A 16,292-nucleotide genomic window follows, 5' to 3' on the forward strand; every position below is an offset into this window, starting at 1 on the left:
TTTGACCCTTCTAAAAGGTGTGAATACCATTCCAATGCCCAGGGGCACAATGTTGAAAGCTGTCGGGATTTGAAAAGAGAAATAGAAAGGATGATCCAGGAAAAACTGATTGTGACCAAAGACAGTGACACCCAGAATACCGTGCAGAATCTTTTACCTGCACATCATGATGCACACTTTGTGGGGATGATGCCTGGTGACATGGAGTATGAGAATCCTCTCGTGAACATGATAACTGAAGTTAATGATGTTGAAATTGGAGAAGGCTATGCTGATTCTGATGAGCAAATTTGTGGCTAAATGTCAAGCCTAGCAATTGAAAAGTCATTCCCTCCTCACTAGGAAGGAATCTTGGTAGCTTGTTTTGATGTTTTTTCTATTATCTGAGTTATTTCAGGGTTGTGATCCATATTTTATTTATTTTATTGAGTCAAACCCTTCTATCCCTCCATTCTGTTTGTGTGAGTCTTGTCTGTCTATTCTGTTGCTATTTTCATTATTCGGGTTATTTTAGGATTGTAACTCGTATTTTGGGTTGCTTGTTTAGTTGTAAAACCCTTTCATCCTTTACTCAATAAAATACAGTTTGTCCTTTTGTGTCATTTTGTTTCTAGTTCTTTTGTCGCTAATGACATGACATGCATGCGGAAATTTTAGCAAGATCTTAGGAACTAATTTAATCTGGAATTGGATAACTAAAAGAAAATACATTTGAGGATGAATAAAGAGTTGGAATACTTTGGAACTAAGATCGAGTAAAATTCACCGTCAAAATCATTGTGAAGATCGGGTTGAGGAAGAATCAATTGAAGTTTGTTGGAAAGTTTGACATTAAGGGATGGAAAGTGTCTTGTGACCACGACACACTAAGAAAACAGACATGTTCGTCAATGCTGGGATCGCAAAAAGATAACATGATTGGCATTCTCGAGGCTAGGAGGCCCTTTTTCTGCCAGCCAAACACTTTATATCCTTCGCTACCCCTTTTGAGCCTGTGTTATTTTCTTTGACTACCCTCTTTTGGAATCAAGTTTAGAGTCAAGGTTCAAAAAAATGAAAAATTAAAAAAAAAAGTGAAAAAAGAAAAAAAAAAGTACATGTCCCAAGAGTACAAACTGGGCAATTCCTAGAAAGTTCAAGTGAGAAAAAAAAGAAGAAGAAAAGAATTGTCTGCCCTCAAAAAATAGAAGCTGGGGCAACTTGTTTTGAAAAATAAAAGAAAAAAAAAGAAACAGAAAGAAAGATGAATTATAGTTAGGTCAGATATTTGAACTACGTTCGACCTGATTCCTTAAAAAGGATACGTAGGCAGCCTCACGGTTCGGTCCAACCAAATAAGAATTTAGAAGAAAAAGAAAAAAATAGAAAAAATAGAAAAATCCCCAGCATCTGAAACTGGGGCAAAGATTTTATTTCATTTTTGAAAGAGTCGATTCCAAGAGTTGTAAGTCTATAACCCCTCATTTTCAGTTTATTTTAAGCCTTCATGCCGTCCTTTCTTTCCAACCCTATCAAAAAACCTTCCAAATAAAGATCTCCCAATATGCCTTCAAGAATGCCAAGAGACACATGCAATGAGCAACATTTGTCACACGACGTAGAACATCGTCGAGCTGCTCACAAAAAGAGGGAAAGAAAATGAAAATAAAAAATGAGAGAGTCTTACTAGTGAAAACCTTCACGGGCACTGTAAGGCAACGACAAGTAGAGAAAAATAAATAAGAGATACTTGTTGGTGAAAACCTCTCGGAACACCACTAGTCGAAAGTGAGTCATGAAGCTAATGCAAAGGATTGGCACGAACAAGACCGACTTCAAATATCATAAGAATGGTACAAGGAAAGATTGGATTAGTTTGATAGATCAGGCCGTTGAGTCCAAAATGCATGTCATGATTCATTAAGGCTAGTTATTTAAAAAACAACTCTTCCTTCTATCCTTCCGACATGGGAATTTCTTGTTAATACTTGTTTCTTTGTATCATTTGTGTCCTTCACCCTGAGTCAATCCTTGTCAAAACAAGCAAGAAAAGATTTCAAAATTTGCTACCAACTTTTCAGTTGCATAAAGTAAATTTGGCCTGCACTCAGTTGTTATTGTCAATATACCTTGAGGATTCATGCAAAGTCTTCCCAAAAAAAGGGCTCTTATCAGCCTACTTGGCGCAAAGAAGATAACTGGTGATTCTCTATGACAAACAAATTTCTTAAAAGAAGGAAGCCATTCAAGATATCAGAAAAGATCATCTAAGAAAAGATCTCCAGTTGCGAAAATGCTAATTGACCCAGAAATACAATGGTACCAGGTGTAAAACAATTAGGGTTGATGTAGAGCAAAAGTCTCTTGAAGTCGACTCAAGTTGATCGAGCAAAAGCCAAGCTACTCAAGACTCAAGGCCACAAACCGACCATCACTTTCAAAACTGACAAAAATTTCTTTGTTTGAAACAGGAACAAAGCAGTGCAAGGAAAGAGGTTCCAAAAAAAATGAAGGGAAGAGAAAAGAGAAAAAAAAAAGCAAAAAAAAAAAAGACAAAGAAAAGAAGAGAAGAGCCGACGAAGGGAAGTTCCTCAAATTTTTGCCTTTATTTGTCTTGTTAATATGCATAAAGTCATGCCATTGCTCTTTACATTTTCCTCCTAGGGTTATATGTCCTAGTCTGATGGATTTTCCTCCCAATAAAATCTTGGTCTGATGAATTTTTCTCCTAAGATAGAAGACCTAGTCTGATGAACTTTCTCCTAGATCAAAATCTTAGTCTGACGAATGTTTCTCCTAAGATAGAAAACCTAGTCTGATAAACTTTCTCCTAGGATCACAATCTTAGTCTGATGAATATTTCTCCTAAGATAGAGGACCTAGTCTGATGAATTTTCTCCTAGGATCAGAATCTTAGTCGGATGAATCTTTCTCCTAAGATAATAAATTAGAAGACCTAATCTGATGACTTTTCTCCTAGGATCAAAATCTTAGTCTGATGAATTTTTCTCCTAAGATACAAAACCTAGTCTGATGAATTTTCTCCTAGGATCAAAATCTTAGTCTGATGAATCTTTCTCCTAAGATAACAAGATAGAAGACCTAGTCTGATAAACTTTCTCCTAAGATCAAAATCTTAGTTTGATGAATTTTTCTCCTAAGATAGAAGACCTAGTCTGATGACTTTTCTCCTAGGATAAACGTCTTAGTCAGATGAATTTTTCCCCTAAGATACCAAAAAAAACAAAAACAAAAAAAAGAAGAGAAAAGGACCTAGTCTGATGAATTTTCTCCTAGGATTAACGTCTTAGTCTGATGAATCTTTCTCCTAAGATAGAGAACCTAGTCTGTCGAATTTTCTCCTAGGATATTTAAAAAAAAGGAGGAAAGTTTGAATTTGAAAAAAAAGGGGGGTCATTTTTTTAGTTTTCTTAAGATTATCAATGTTTAGTTTTCCTGAAATCAGGGGACCCTGCCTGGAGAATAGGGTCAGTTTTTACTTTAGTCAAGCTTAGTTTATAGTTTTTCGCAAGCTCAATCACTTTTAGGAGACGTACATCCTAGTCTAGTCTTTACTTTACTCATCATTGCATCAATAGTATAAGTGGTTTACAATATTGCTAACAACTCACAAATCTTCCTAGTGCAAATTGGGGCAGAAAAATTTCGTTTGTTTTGTTGGTTTTGATTGCAGGCACCCACATGGAAAATAAGGGAACACAGAAAGTTTCAGTAATCAGGCGCCCACCTGAAGAACAAGGGAAAACAGTTCAAGTTTCGAGGAAAAGCAGTTGTAAGTTTCAAAGGAAGACAGTTCAAATTTAAGCAATCAGGCGCCCACCTGGAGAACAAGGAAAAACAATTTGAGTTTCAAGGGAAAGCAATTCAAGTCTGAAAGGAAAACAGTTCAAGTTAGAAGTAGCAGAAGCTCGCGGCAAGAAGGCGAGTCAACAGACGAGATGATCAATGGAAGTAATCTCAGTCCAGAATTAAAAAAAAACAAAAACAAAAAATAAATAATAAGAAAAGAAAAAGGGAAAAAAGGGAGTGAAGCCAAAATGCAGAAGCTGAAACAAGAGGCGGATTGCTCAAGACATGACTGAGGTCACAAGCACTGCATGTCCGGTCTTGATCCAAAAAGCTAAAGAATAACGAGCTAGCACCTGCAGCTAACAAGCGCCGAGGTTCAAATCTAAAGTCTGCATGAAGAACCATTCAAGACTCAAGATCAAGCTTCAGAAGACTTATAGATAGGAATTTTGTAACTTGTAGTTGACAGGCTTAGCCAGTCTTTTTCATGTTTTGATTTTTGATGTAATAACGGGACTGTGGACCGGAACCTCGGCGGAACGGCACCTCGACTGACTCTCCACCTCGGCATACTCCATCATCTCACTCACCTCTGAACTACACGTGGCCTGATTCCTTTATAGCCAAGGATATGTAGGCATCTCAGATACCAGGGCTCGGTCACATTTCCCTTTTCTCTTAATTTTAGTCTCTCTAAATAAGGGTTGGGTCAAAAAACCTGTCTAGTCGTTCTTTGTCTGAAAACTCTTCGCGTTTCCAGTCAAAGAGGGGCAAATGTAGACATGTGATTTTTGACCCTCCCCAAGATTTTTTATTTTTTAAGCACGTAAATATTTAATTTAGGCCTAATATTGCTATTTCAGCTAATTTTGACTCTTTTCCTTTTTTCGTCACAAAAATGAAAATTACAAAAAAATATTTTAGTTTACGTATCTTTTGTAAATTTAAATAAAAAATATACAAAAATAATACCTTATCTTTATTTTTATATAATCTTGAAAACACAAAATATAGTTTTATATTTTATAGTTTAGTTAAATTAATTAAAATTAGTTTTATATTATAATTGTACATAATTTTAGAAGGAGGAATTAGTTTTAGGTTGGTTTATCCCGTCTTTATAAATCTTGTAGTCCATTTCTCTAGTCTTTGGCCTAATTCCCTAGCTCATAATTCCTAGACTCATACCTCTAACCTAATCCCTACCCCTAAATATGGACACATATAAAAACACACAATCAGCCGATAAAAAAAAGAAAATGCGGCGCCGCAAACAAAGAACCCCACCTCACAAATCCGGCTAACTGGACACCATAATCGAAATACACAAACACACAAAAACAAAAGAAACTAAAAGCAACACAGCGGCAATTAAATAAGAAAGTAATATATTCCCCACATTTTGATCCTTTGATTTCACGTGAGAGTTAGCAGTTTTTTTTTTCAATTTCGAAGTTCGATTGTCGCTAATCATATAGAGACTTAGACTTCTTCGATTATTTGGTTCTTCATGGCCTAGAAATGAATTTCGAAGGGATAGAAAGTTGCAAATTTTTTGGTTTTGTTATGGATATAAAGTGGCAGTTTATGTATTGTCTGAAAGTTTGATTGAGCGGAGGTTGTCTCGGGTTTTCCGGTGTCGATTCGAGGTTGCGGTATGTAATCTCGATATTTCGGTCCAAGGATTGTTGCTTTGTTTTAGCCGATTGATTTGCAATTTTCGGCTTTGTTCATCAATAAAAGGTCCCTTTCTCACTTTAAGATTTTTCATGTATTTATTGTGCTTTGGTGAATGTTTTAGTTTGATACCTTGCGTTTTCATGCCATATATGTGATTTCAATTTGTTTGTACATTTGTGGTTCTTACTTTTATTATGTTAAATTATTAAGGGTTGGTCAGATTTTCCCATTTTTAGTTGTTAGAAGTAGATTTCGTGTTCAAATGGAGTATATATTTTACAGTTACTAATTTCAGCAATTAGGCTATCTAGGAAAGTGTAAGTTTGTTTTTGGTCAATTTATATTAATTTTTATTGAATTCCTTTGTGTCAGTTCGTTGTAACTCATTAAGTAATGTATATTTTATTCACCTCTAGTGGTAGTTGCTTTAAATTTATAAGATTATGACCCTCTCAAACTTAAAAGTGCGTAGTTGCTTTAGGCGCATAATTTAAATAATTTTCTTAAACTCGGGTGTGCATTTATGTGACCCAAATCCAAAGCTCAACAACGTTAGATAAAATACGTCGTGGACCGCGGGTGCATTTATGTGACGTGGTTCAAGATGTGTTTTAGATGACGTTAAATCTTTTTCCTAAAAAATAATTAATTAAAGCGGTTATAAGTTAAATTGAACCATATGTTAAAACATGTATTAAAATCAGATAATAGGCCAATTATAACAGTTGAGCGACCGTGCTAGAACCACAGAATCCGAGAATGTCTAACACCTTCTCCCGGGTTAACAAAATTCCTTACCCGGATTTCTGTGTTCGCAGACTATAATACAGAGTCAATATTTCCTCGATACGGGATTTGAACCGGTGACTTGGGACACCATAAATTATCACAAGCGGCGACTCTGAATTTTTAATAAAATAATCCCGTTTCGATTGTCACTTGAATTGGAAAAACTCCCTTATATCACCCTTCTCGGGGTGTGGGTGGTCAAAAGGAGGTGTGACACCGATTTACCCAGATCATCCCACCACATATGCAACTCCAAAGGGATCTTATTCACGATTGTTATTGGTAAATTCTGACTTGTGCTCATTCTGCACATGTATTAGGGTGGTTAAGCAAAACTCACGATTCAATTGACTAAGAAACAAAGTGGACACTTTTTAGATTTTTATTTCAAAAGTAAAAACCCAGCTTTGCAAATACGGCCTTTCAGCATTTCTGGGGAAAGATTTTAAGGTTGTGCTCGCTAACCGGCTAAAAATTTGAAAAAGAGACCGAATGCGGCTGTTCTTGCAACAACAGTCTTCCGACGTCCTTTTGAGGATAGTCGGCTATTTTTAACAAAAATGGGATCACCTTAACCATAAAAATAAAATTTTTGTCTTTTTCGGGCTATTTTTGCATAAAGGAAGTTGGATCCGATGGGGGTTGCCTACGTATCTCACACTTGTGAGAATCAAACTAGCGTAGTTCGGACAATTAAAAAAACAATAAACCAACTTTTTTTTTCTTTTGCAAAAAACACAAAGATTTTCCTTCTTTTTTTTCTTTTCTTTAAAACCACAAAATTCCCTTCTTTTTTTCAAAATTTCGGCAGAGTTTCGATATGTTTTGGGACATTGGTTTTTCAAAACAGGCACTTATCCCTCTCAACCATCTCATTAACCTTTCTAAATTTTCCTTATAAGCCGGTCAACATGCAAATCCGAAGCAAATGAATGCACAAGTAGCAAGTAAGATGCATCATAATGGTCTTTACATTTCGGGTCCCTGTCCTAGACAGACTCAACCCCTGTATTGAGTCTCTAAAGTCAAATGCACATGATGCAAACAAACGTTCCTACTAGGGATCCGGTATGAGGCTGAGTTATTCTAGGTTCAAAACCTGGGTATGTGTTCTAGACTGTGTACCCGAGCGGACAACTCGAGCCGAGGAGGGGGCTACGTACCGGGAACCAAAAGGCCATCCGGCTTAGTAACTTGTCCGAGCCTCTTTCTTATTTCAGGGTATGACACTAACAGAATAGAGAGTCTCAACCAGCGAGCACATCCCCGAAGATGAGAAGAGAAGGGTTTTATAGCAGTTTATATACAGTTCAGATAATATCAAAGCCAAATACAACAATTCATCTAAGCTCGAATTCTGAATCCTGAACCAAAGATTCTGGGTCTGTATCCCCAGCAGAGTCGCCAAAGCTGTCACACCTCCTTTTTCCTACACCCCCGAGAAAGGAGTATATAAGGAATTTTTCCAATTAAAGGACAATCGAAACATGATTTATTATTAAAAGATTCAGAGTCGCCACTTGGGAGATTTATGGTGTCCCAAGTCACCGGTTCAAATCCCGAGTCGAGGAAAAGGTTGACCCTGTATTACAGTCCGCGAACCAGAAATCCGAGTAAGGAATTCTGTTAACCCGGGAGAAGGTGTTAGGCACTCCCGAGTTCCGTGGTTCTAGCACGGTCTCTTAACTGTTATAATTGGCTCATTATCTGATTTTAGTACATGTCTTAGCCTATGGTTCAATTTTAACTTTATAACCGCTTTTATTCATTTTTTAAAGAAAATTGCAACGTTATTAAAACACGTCTCGAACCACGTCACATAAATGCACCTGTGATCTTTGACATATTTTAACATCGTTTTGATTTGGATTTGGGTCACATAAATGCGCACCCGACTTTAGGAAAGTAATATTATTAAAATACGAGCCTAAAGCAACTACGCGTTTTAACTTTGTGAGGATCATAAAAATTCGCTAAATGGCGCGCCTCGATTTCTAAGGATAAACAAGATTAATTAAACGAGGGCTACGCAATTGAGATTTTATTCGGCGCGGCGCACCTCAAATCAACTACAAGGATCTACTAATTAAATAAGGTTAGAGAAATCATAACTACTTTTAAACCGCAGCTACATTCAAGTTGTGAATATAAAGGCTAAGACTAAGTGAAGTCTGCTCTATTTCCACCTCTGAACTTGGGCCTGGCTTGATGCCCGATAGTTAATTGCCATGACAGGCGAGGGGGCATGATTGGGCTCACCATGAAGCCTAGGTTAAAACTTAACACAAACGGGGAAGCACAGTGCATATGGATCCCTGTTGATGGCCAACCCAATGCTGTTATATTTGAGAGTATTACATCTTCTATACCATTTCCACTTTGAACCAAATCTTGACACACATTAAACACATGAAAGTCGCAATTCGGAAAATAATACAAGTATTCTATGGAAATGTGGAACTCTCAATCACGTTAATAAGCATTTGCCCAAAATATCAATCATTTGATATCAAAACTTAACGATCATAAACTCATGCAAGGTCTGATTCGAACCAACACATTTAACGGGATCATACATGACTCACAATTCTTAAAGAAGAGGAGAGAAAACCAAACGCGAACTGACTTAGGCCTGGGAATTGTCAAATTTCAAGTCAGACTCAGTTCACTTGAAAATCCCTTTCCAGAAATTCGAAGAGCTCAGGACACACGTAAAATAAGAACCAATGATAAATTATGAAAACATTGAACCGTGTTTCAAACCACACGGATGCAAATTTGAGCAGAGTTATTAGGAAAGCAAACTTAAACCAAATTCATTAGACCAACGATCTGAGTTGACATACGTTTAAACTTACTGCTATAACAAACACGAACCAAAAGCCAAATAATTTCAACTAATCAAACTACAAAATCAGAGTCCATAATTGTTACATGTTCCACTAAGTCTAAAGCACTCTAGAGTCTTTTATACTCAAACAAAATTCAAATTCAGCATTTGGAACAGGCAGACAACAACTTCGATTAAGATTCAGAGCAAAAAGAACCCAAGATATGACTAAACTTGACTAGGCCTACTGTTAATCAACCTTCATTATAATTTAGAACCGGATAAAGTTCAGTTATACAATACCATCATTTAACTATGAGACATTTAACAGAAAATGGTGTCTTTGGCCAACTCTAAACCAAATCCAGCCCTTAAAGGGTATCATCACCAACCAGTGGGAAAGGAGAACATGCACCATATAACTCATGATTATTTTTTTAAAGAAAAAAACAAATAAAACTACGCTACACAAAAGAACAGGTTGACAATAGGCTCCAAAGCTCCAGATTTCCATATCAAACTTGAAGCAAGCTTTACATTAGGTAGAATTAAAGAACATATACCTGGAAAAGCAAAGAAAAATAAGTAGAGTGAAGGATTAGCAACAGGCAACAGTAGAAGTCAGCCTAGATTCAACCAATCAAGCAGTGAAATTAGCTCAAGAAGATCAATGGAACAGTAAACCAACAACAAGACTTGAACCATAACTTTTCACAACCCAAATTCAATCATTTCGACCCTAAAAAGAGAATCTATGATTTTCAGAAGCTTTTCAAGGAATTCTCACTGAGGAAAGGATCATAAATTTCCAATTTATTCGGAATTTTGAACAAATCCTTTTCCGCTTCTGATTTCAAGTTTTTATTTCTTAATCCCTCGTCTTGAATATCAAGGTAGAGTGCCTTTATAGGTAAGGCATTTAGGGTTGTCTAAAAGAATTCAATTTTGCACTTAGAACCTTTTGAAAGTTTTGGTTTTTGCTTAGAAATCCTCATTGTAGAATTCAGAACTTCAGTTTAGTCCCCATCCCAGCTTCTTAGAAGCTTCCCCAGCTAGTTACTAAAGATTTCCTATGCCAATTACCCAGATTACCCCCTGAGCCCTATTAATTACCCTAAAAAATATTCATGGGTCCATTAGACCCAAGGACTCTAAAACCAACCTAACTCTTACAAGACCTGGGCTAATCCTTTTTTGGGCCCAAGTCTAACTCCGAAATTCAGAAGAAATGAGGAGGCAGAACATGCACTTCGGATTTCAAACCAACCATGAACCAAATGTTCTCAATACGTCCCAAAATTAAACATACTAATCTAACAAATTCAAACAAAACAGAGGAAGCTAATAACTAATATTAACTCTAAGAAAAGGAACCACATGCAGAGATGATTTTGAAAACAGAAGAAAAAGAAGGAAAAATAGAAGAAAATAAGAAAAGAAATGAACGGAAGAATACTTGACTTACCAGATGAACATAAGCTTGAACTAATCTCCAAAGAAACCCCTTGATTTTTGGCCGAGATAGACTTTAACTGTGTGTTCTCGACTAAAAACACACGATTAAAGTCAATTTCAACCTCAAATATCTCGAAACCTCGCTACTCTGATTTTGGGATTTAGGTTTCGTACTTTCAAGTCCAGATTCGACGGGTCTAGTGAAGATTAGAGGGAAACCAATTGTGAATCGGGTATGAGGGGGTTACGAGGTGTTATTTTGGGTCGATTGGATGAGTTAGGGTTTCAGTCGTTCTCTTTGATTCAAGATTCGAGAGGTTGAGCTGGGATTCAAAGGAAGGGTTTGGAGATTTAGAAAGAGGAGAAGGAGAGGGATCTATGGTGTAAAAATGGGGTCGATTGGAGCAACGCCGTCGGCGGAGGTGATTTCCGGTGGGCAGCTCACAGCGGAGGCGGTGAGAGGTTCTCTGAGTGTGTGGGGGGACGATGAGAGGGGGGTGGAAAGCGTTTGGACAATAATATACCTAGGTACCCCATGTTCCCATCCGTTCGTTCGAGAAACCTCGACGACTGGGATTGAACACTGGTTAAACGGTGTCATTTGGACACTAGGCGGGGCGGAATGGGTTGGGGCGCGGGTTTGGGCCGTTTCGAGTGGGTCTCGGGGAAAATATACTTGGGCCTGGGGAGATTTAATTAAAAATAGCCCATATCAGATTTTGTATTCCTTTCCAATTTCTTTTTATTTTCAAATTCTTTTAATTAATTCCAAATAAAAATAAAACCTGAATAAAAAATCTTAAAACTTGATTATCCTATCAAATTAAAATGATTAACTCTAAATAATAATTACCACAACTAATTAAATACCAAATTAAAGAAAAACTACCAAAATTCGAAACTAAAAATTTAAAATGCAAAAATAAGTTATTTTTTGTGATTTTTCCATTTTTATAAGACACTAAATTACTAATTAATTCAAGAATGCAAAATTATATCCTAAATGCAAATGTAGTGTATTTTAGTATTTTAATGAATAAAATAAAATAAACATGCACAGACAAATGCAAACAATAACAAAAATGCTACGAAAATCTACGAAATTGCAAATAATGGAAAAATTTATTTTTCTTGAATCTATAGGAAAACTCATATAGGGCAAAAATCATGTGCTCATAGTTTTTGCTGACAAATAAAGTAGATATGATAGCTTGTTTGGAGACTAGAGTTAAAAAACACAGGTCACAGACTATTCAGAGGAAGATGGGTGTATACTGGCAATGCAAAGACAACTATGATTATGCACCTAATGGTAGAATATGGTTATTGTGGAAAGAAGCAAATGTCCATGTAACAGTACTGGAGAGCACTGACCAACTGATTCACTGTCTAGTGAAGGACAAAAATTCATCATTTACCAGTTGTATAACATTTGTTTATGGCCTATACACTATTCAACACAGAATTCCACTATGGAGAAGCTTGAGGAACATGCAAACTAATGGACTATGGCTCATAATAGGAGACTTCAACAGTGTGCTAAATGTGGATGATGGGGTGAATGGAATTCCAGTTCATCAAGCAGAAATGATTGATTTTCAAAAATGTCTTGATGGTATTGGAGTGGGACAAATCACAAAAAGAGGTAGCAAATTTTCATGGAGCAATAAAAGGGATGCAGAAATCAGAATATACAGCCACATAGATTGGCCTTTTGGAAATGCTAATTGGTTCAATGCTTATAATGGGGTAGAGGCAATATACATGCTTCCAGGATGCTCAGATCATACCCCTATAATGATAAATACTAAGGTGGTCAAGGTTAAAGTGAAAAGGCCTTATGGGTTACTAACTTCAGTGATGCAACAAAGAGAGTACAAGGAAGTAGTCCAGAACACTTGGAGTCAAAAGATTCAAGGATATGCAATGTATTATGTATGGAAAAAGCTGAAGCTTATTGAGCAACAAATAAGGGATATTCAATAGGAACATTCCTCGGTTGATCAAAAGCTGATACAATTTAGAGAAACATTGAAGGAGATACAGGGGAAGCTCAATGATGACCACTTCAACAAGTTGCTGATAGAAGAAGAAAGAATGACCTTAAAAAGCATAGAGAAATGGGAAACAATACAGGAGCAAATTATAAGGCAGAAGTCAAGAGCAACATGGATCCAATTGGGAGATTGTAACACCAAATATTTTCATGCTTATATGAGGGCCAGACAAGCAAGAAATAAGGTGAGTTGCATCTATACTGAACAACAGATGAAGATCACTGAGCCAAAACACATTCAGAGAGAATTCATCCAGTTCTTTCAGCAACTATTGGGGACAACAGCGGATGAACTACCAGGGATTGATGTCAATATAGCAAGAAATGGTCCTTGTCTACCACAGAATCAGCAGCAACAACTATTTTTTTTGGTAATTATATTTTCATTAATCACCAAAAGAGGCCTTTACAAATCAGTCGAGTCATCCTCGACTCACTTACTCTTTATATGATATCTAAGTCTACCTCTTCTATGAGCAGTACATAAGGAAATTATACAAAAGGCTGATTAGTTGCTACATTGCTTTCAAAATCTAAGCTGTTGTAATCTTGCTCTCATTCCTCCTTGAGCTCGGATGTTACAAACACATGCCATTTCTCTTTCTACCTGCTCTATTGTCCTACTTGTCCCCTCAAATATTCTACTATTTCTCTCCCTCCAAAGCCCATAGACATATTCTGCATATGCCATTTTCAGAAGTCTGGCTGCACATGACTTCCCCTTAGCTTTTGCTGTTATCCATGCCATCTTCTGTGCATAATCATGGTTGGTATTCACCTGGATTTATAGCCATTGTATAAGTCTTCCCCATACTGCTTTGGCAAAACTGCACTCACCAAACAAATGTGTGTGTGTTTCATTTGTTCCATTGCAAAAACAGCAGATTGTATTCACTTGTATTCCCCATTTTGCAAGTCTATCTGTTGTCATTAATCTGCCATGGCATTGCATCCACATGGTAAATCTTGCTTTAGGCCTAGCATCATTGTGAAACATTAAAGCTCTCCAAGTCACCCTGCTATGATTTCCCAGCATGCCTAGATATATCTGCTTGATGCTACTCTGATTGAGTTGCGTTGTAGGCAGTTGTTGAATTATCCCTCTAGCCTCTATGATCTTTTTCACCATCCAACTGGTCTGTTGTGGTATGTCCATATCCATTATGCTTTGACTTTTTATGTAGTAAGTATTGTGAGCACGTGATTTTTGTTTTACGCGACAATCGCTCCAAAAGAAATAAAAATAATAACAAATGGTCCTATTGTACAATTTTTGAATTTTACATGGCACTTTGTTAATTATTTATGATATTTTTGCCCATTTTATCTTATTAAAACAAAATACAAAAAAAATGATGTGTCATGCGTAATTGGAACCGTAATCCGGTTGTTAAATAAGAAAACCATAAATAGGCATCTTTGTCCGTGATTTTTTGTTTTGTTTGATTTTTACCTGCTTCAAATATTTTAATATGTGTGTGCAAATAATTGTATTAAGTGTCTATTTAATTTTAATTTGATTTACTTAGGTTTTGTTTTAAAATAAAAATATATATACAATAATATATATATAATAATAAAATAATAATAATAAAAAGAGAGTGCAAAATTGGGCTGAAATCAGTTTTGGGCCTACTTCATTTTAATTCGAGGCCCAACTCAAACCCAAAACCCCTGTGTAACCCAGTCCAGTCCAGCTGTCACCAAGGACGTCCAAACGACGTCGTAGTGGTTGAGTCTGATCTGAGCCGTTGATCTCTGAATGATCAACGGCCAAGATCACTTCCCCATAACCCACTGATGACCCCGACCCGTTTCCACCCGGACCGACCCAAACCCTTTAAAGATGAAACGACACCGTCCCCCATCAGCCAAGAGATCCTGACCCTTCATCGCACCCCATCCAACGGTTAGGAATCAACCCCTCACTAACTATATAAACCCATAACCTTACCCTGCCCCCCTATCCGAACCCCAGCCTTAGGTCACCTTCGTCCTCATCCCCTTCCCCTCCAAAACCCTAGCCGCCCCTGTATTTTTCACCATGAAAGCCGGCGACATGGACGCCGGTGACCCCAACCTTAACACCATAGAACCCCTTTGCCGTCCTAAACATGGATCTGTTAACCACTTAACTCGAATCCCTTCCCACCTTCTCGAATCTTCGTTTGAAGATTCGAGTCGGAACTTGACTTACACCGTTTAACCCCAGTTTCACACCAGACACTCCCCAGACCCCCCTCGTGACCAAACCATGCTTGGTTTGGTCCGAATCTGACCAGGGAAGCATGAATCCCAGATCTAATCTTTGGAACCTTAGGGTTCCTCGTCACTGGTCCGTATCTCGTTTAAACCAAGAGATTAAGGTCTAATGGACCTTAATCGAAGTGTTTCTCACTTCGATTAAAGTCCGTTCAGCCTTAAGAAAGGTCTGTTCGAATCCAAGTTAAGGCTTTTGATTTTTCTGGATTTAAGGTGAGTTTTGCTTTCTTTTCTTTATTCTGTTAGTCCATGTTTGTTTAAAAGGCTGTTCATGTTGTTGTGAAATTTGTGTTTCAAATTTTACCAACTGTGTCCTGTCCACCTTGCCTGAACCTCTGTTGTTTGATTGAGTCCTTCTTCTACTTGTTCTGATAATGTGTATGTATGTATTTGTTGTGCAATTAGTTGAATTTCAAATTTGAACTGATTAACTGATTCCTCGAGTACAATTCTGCTTAGTCAGTACAATTCAAATCATGTGTTCGATACTGTTAAATGTCTGATTTTGGCTATGATTGTACATGTTATGATTGATATAGTCGAGTCGACATGTGTCGTCAATTAGTTTCAGTTGTCCGAACAATAACCAATTGACCTGCTTCTGTTAAGCATTGCCTGAATCAATTAGGGACTGGGTTTAGTAACTTATAGTTGTTAATTTGATTTCAGAAATCTAAGGTTTGGTCTGTTAGTTACAGCCTGAATTGGAGGGCATGTGCATTAGTGCACAACATGTGCATAAAAGCCATTCTGATTAAAATAATTTGACAGCATGTTTGTCAGATTATATTCTTGCTGCCCTGTCTGCCTTTTAGTTTAAAGATTAGAGGGTACTGTCAAGAATATCATGGGGGAGGTTTATACTTAATTAGCTAAGTGGAAACTGAAAAGGGACAACACATGGGAGGGGACCTGATTGATTAACAGGCTGTTCAAATAGCCTGATTTGGAGCTATAAAAGAGGAGGAAGATAGGGATATAGGGGGGATACATACAAAAGGGAAGCTGAAACCAAACAGAATCAGTTTCTAAGGGAGAAAGAGAGTTTGTTTTTCTTGGAAATCAGGAGGGGGATTTAGAAAAGAAATTCTTGCTCGACTGAAAAACACTACTTTTCCTCATCCTTTCGTGTCTAAAGTCCAGTATCCAGTTTGTTTTGTTTCTATCAGATTTTAGGATTTTCCCTCTGAGTTTTGAAAAGATCAAATATTGATTATTGTACCATTGGTTTACTGCCTTGGTCTATTGGTCTGGGATTGTCATTGTTGTTGTATTGCTTTGTTTGTTACTACCATTCTTGTGCTGCTGCTGCTGACTCTTCTGCTTCCACTTCTTCTTTACATTTCAGTATCCAGGTACACATTTCAAGTCCCATATTGGTGTAACTGTAACAGTCTGAAAGCATGAAATGAAAGTTGGAGAAGTTTAAAT

The 16,292-nt window shown here is 37.1% G+C and overlaps 1 protein-coding gene across 1 annotated transcript; it reads left to right on the forward strand.

Annotated features, from left to right (window-relative positions):
• Nucleotides 1-11,746: 11,746 nt before the first annotated feature.
• On the forward strand, nucleotides 11,747-12,529 carry LOC142166145 (uncharacterized). The gene has a single exon (XM_075224571.1). The coding sequence runs from the start codon at nucleotides 11,747-11,749 to the stop codon at nucleotides 12,527-12,529; it is 783 nt and encodes a 260-aa protein (XP_075080672.1).
• Nucleotides 12,530-16,292: the final 3,763 nt, after the last annotated feature.

This window comes from Nicotiana tabacum, chromosome 11 (genome assembly GCF_000715075.1).
Source record: "Nicotiana tabacum cultivar K326 chromosome 11, ASM71507v2, whole genome shotgun sequence".
NCBI lineage: Eukaryota > Viridiplantae > Streptophyta > Magnoliopsida > Solanales > Solanaceae > Nicotiana > Nicotiana tabacum.

Coding starts and splice junctions, on each gene's coding strand:
- LOC142166145 (XM_075224571.1), top strand. CDS start 11,747: ATGATAGCTTGTTTGGAGACTAGAGTTAAAAAACACAGGTCACAGACT.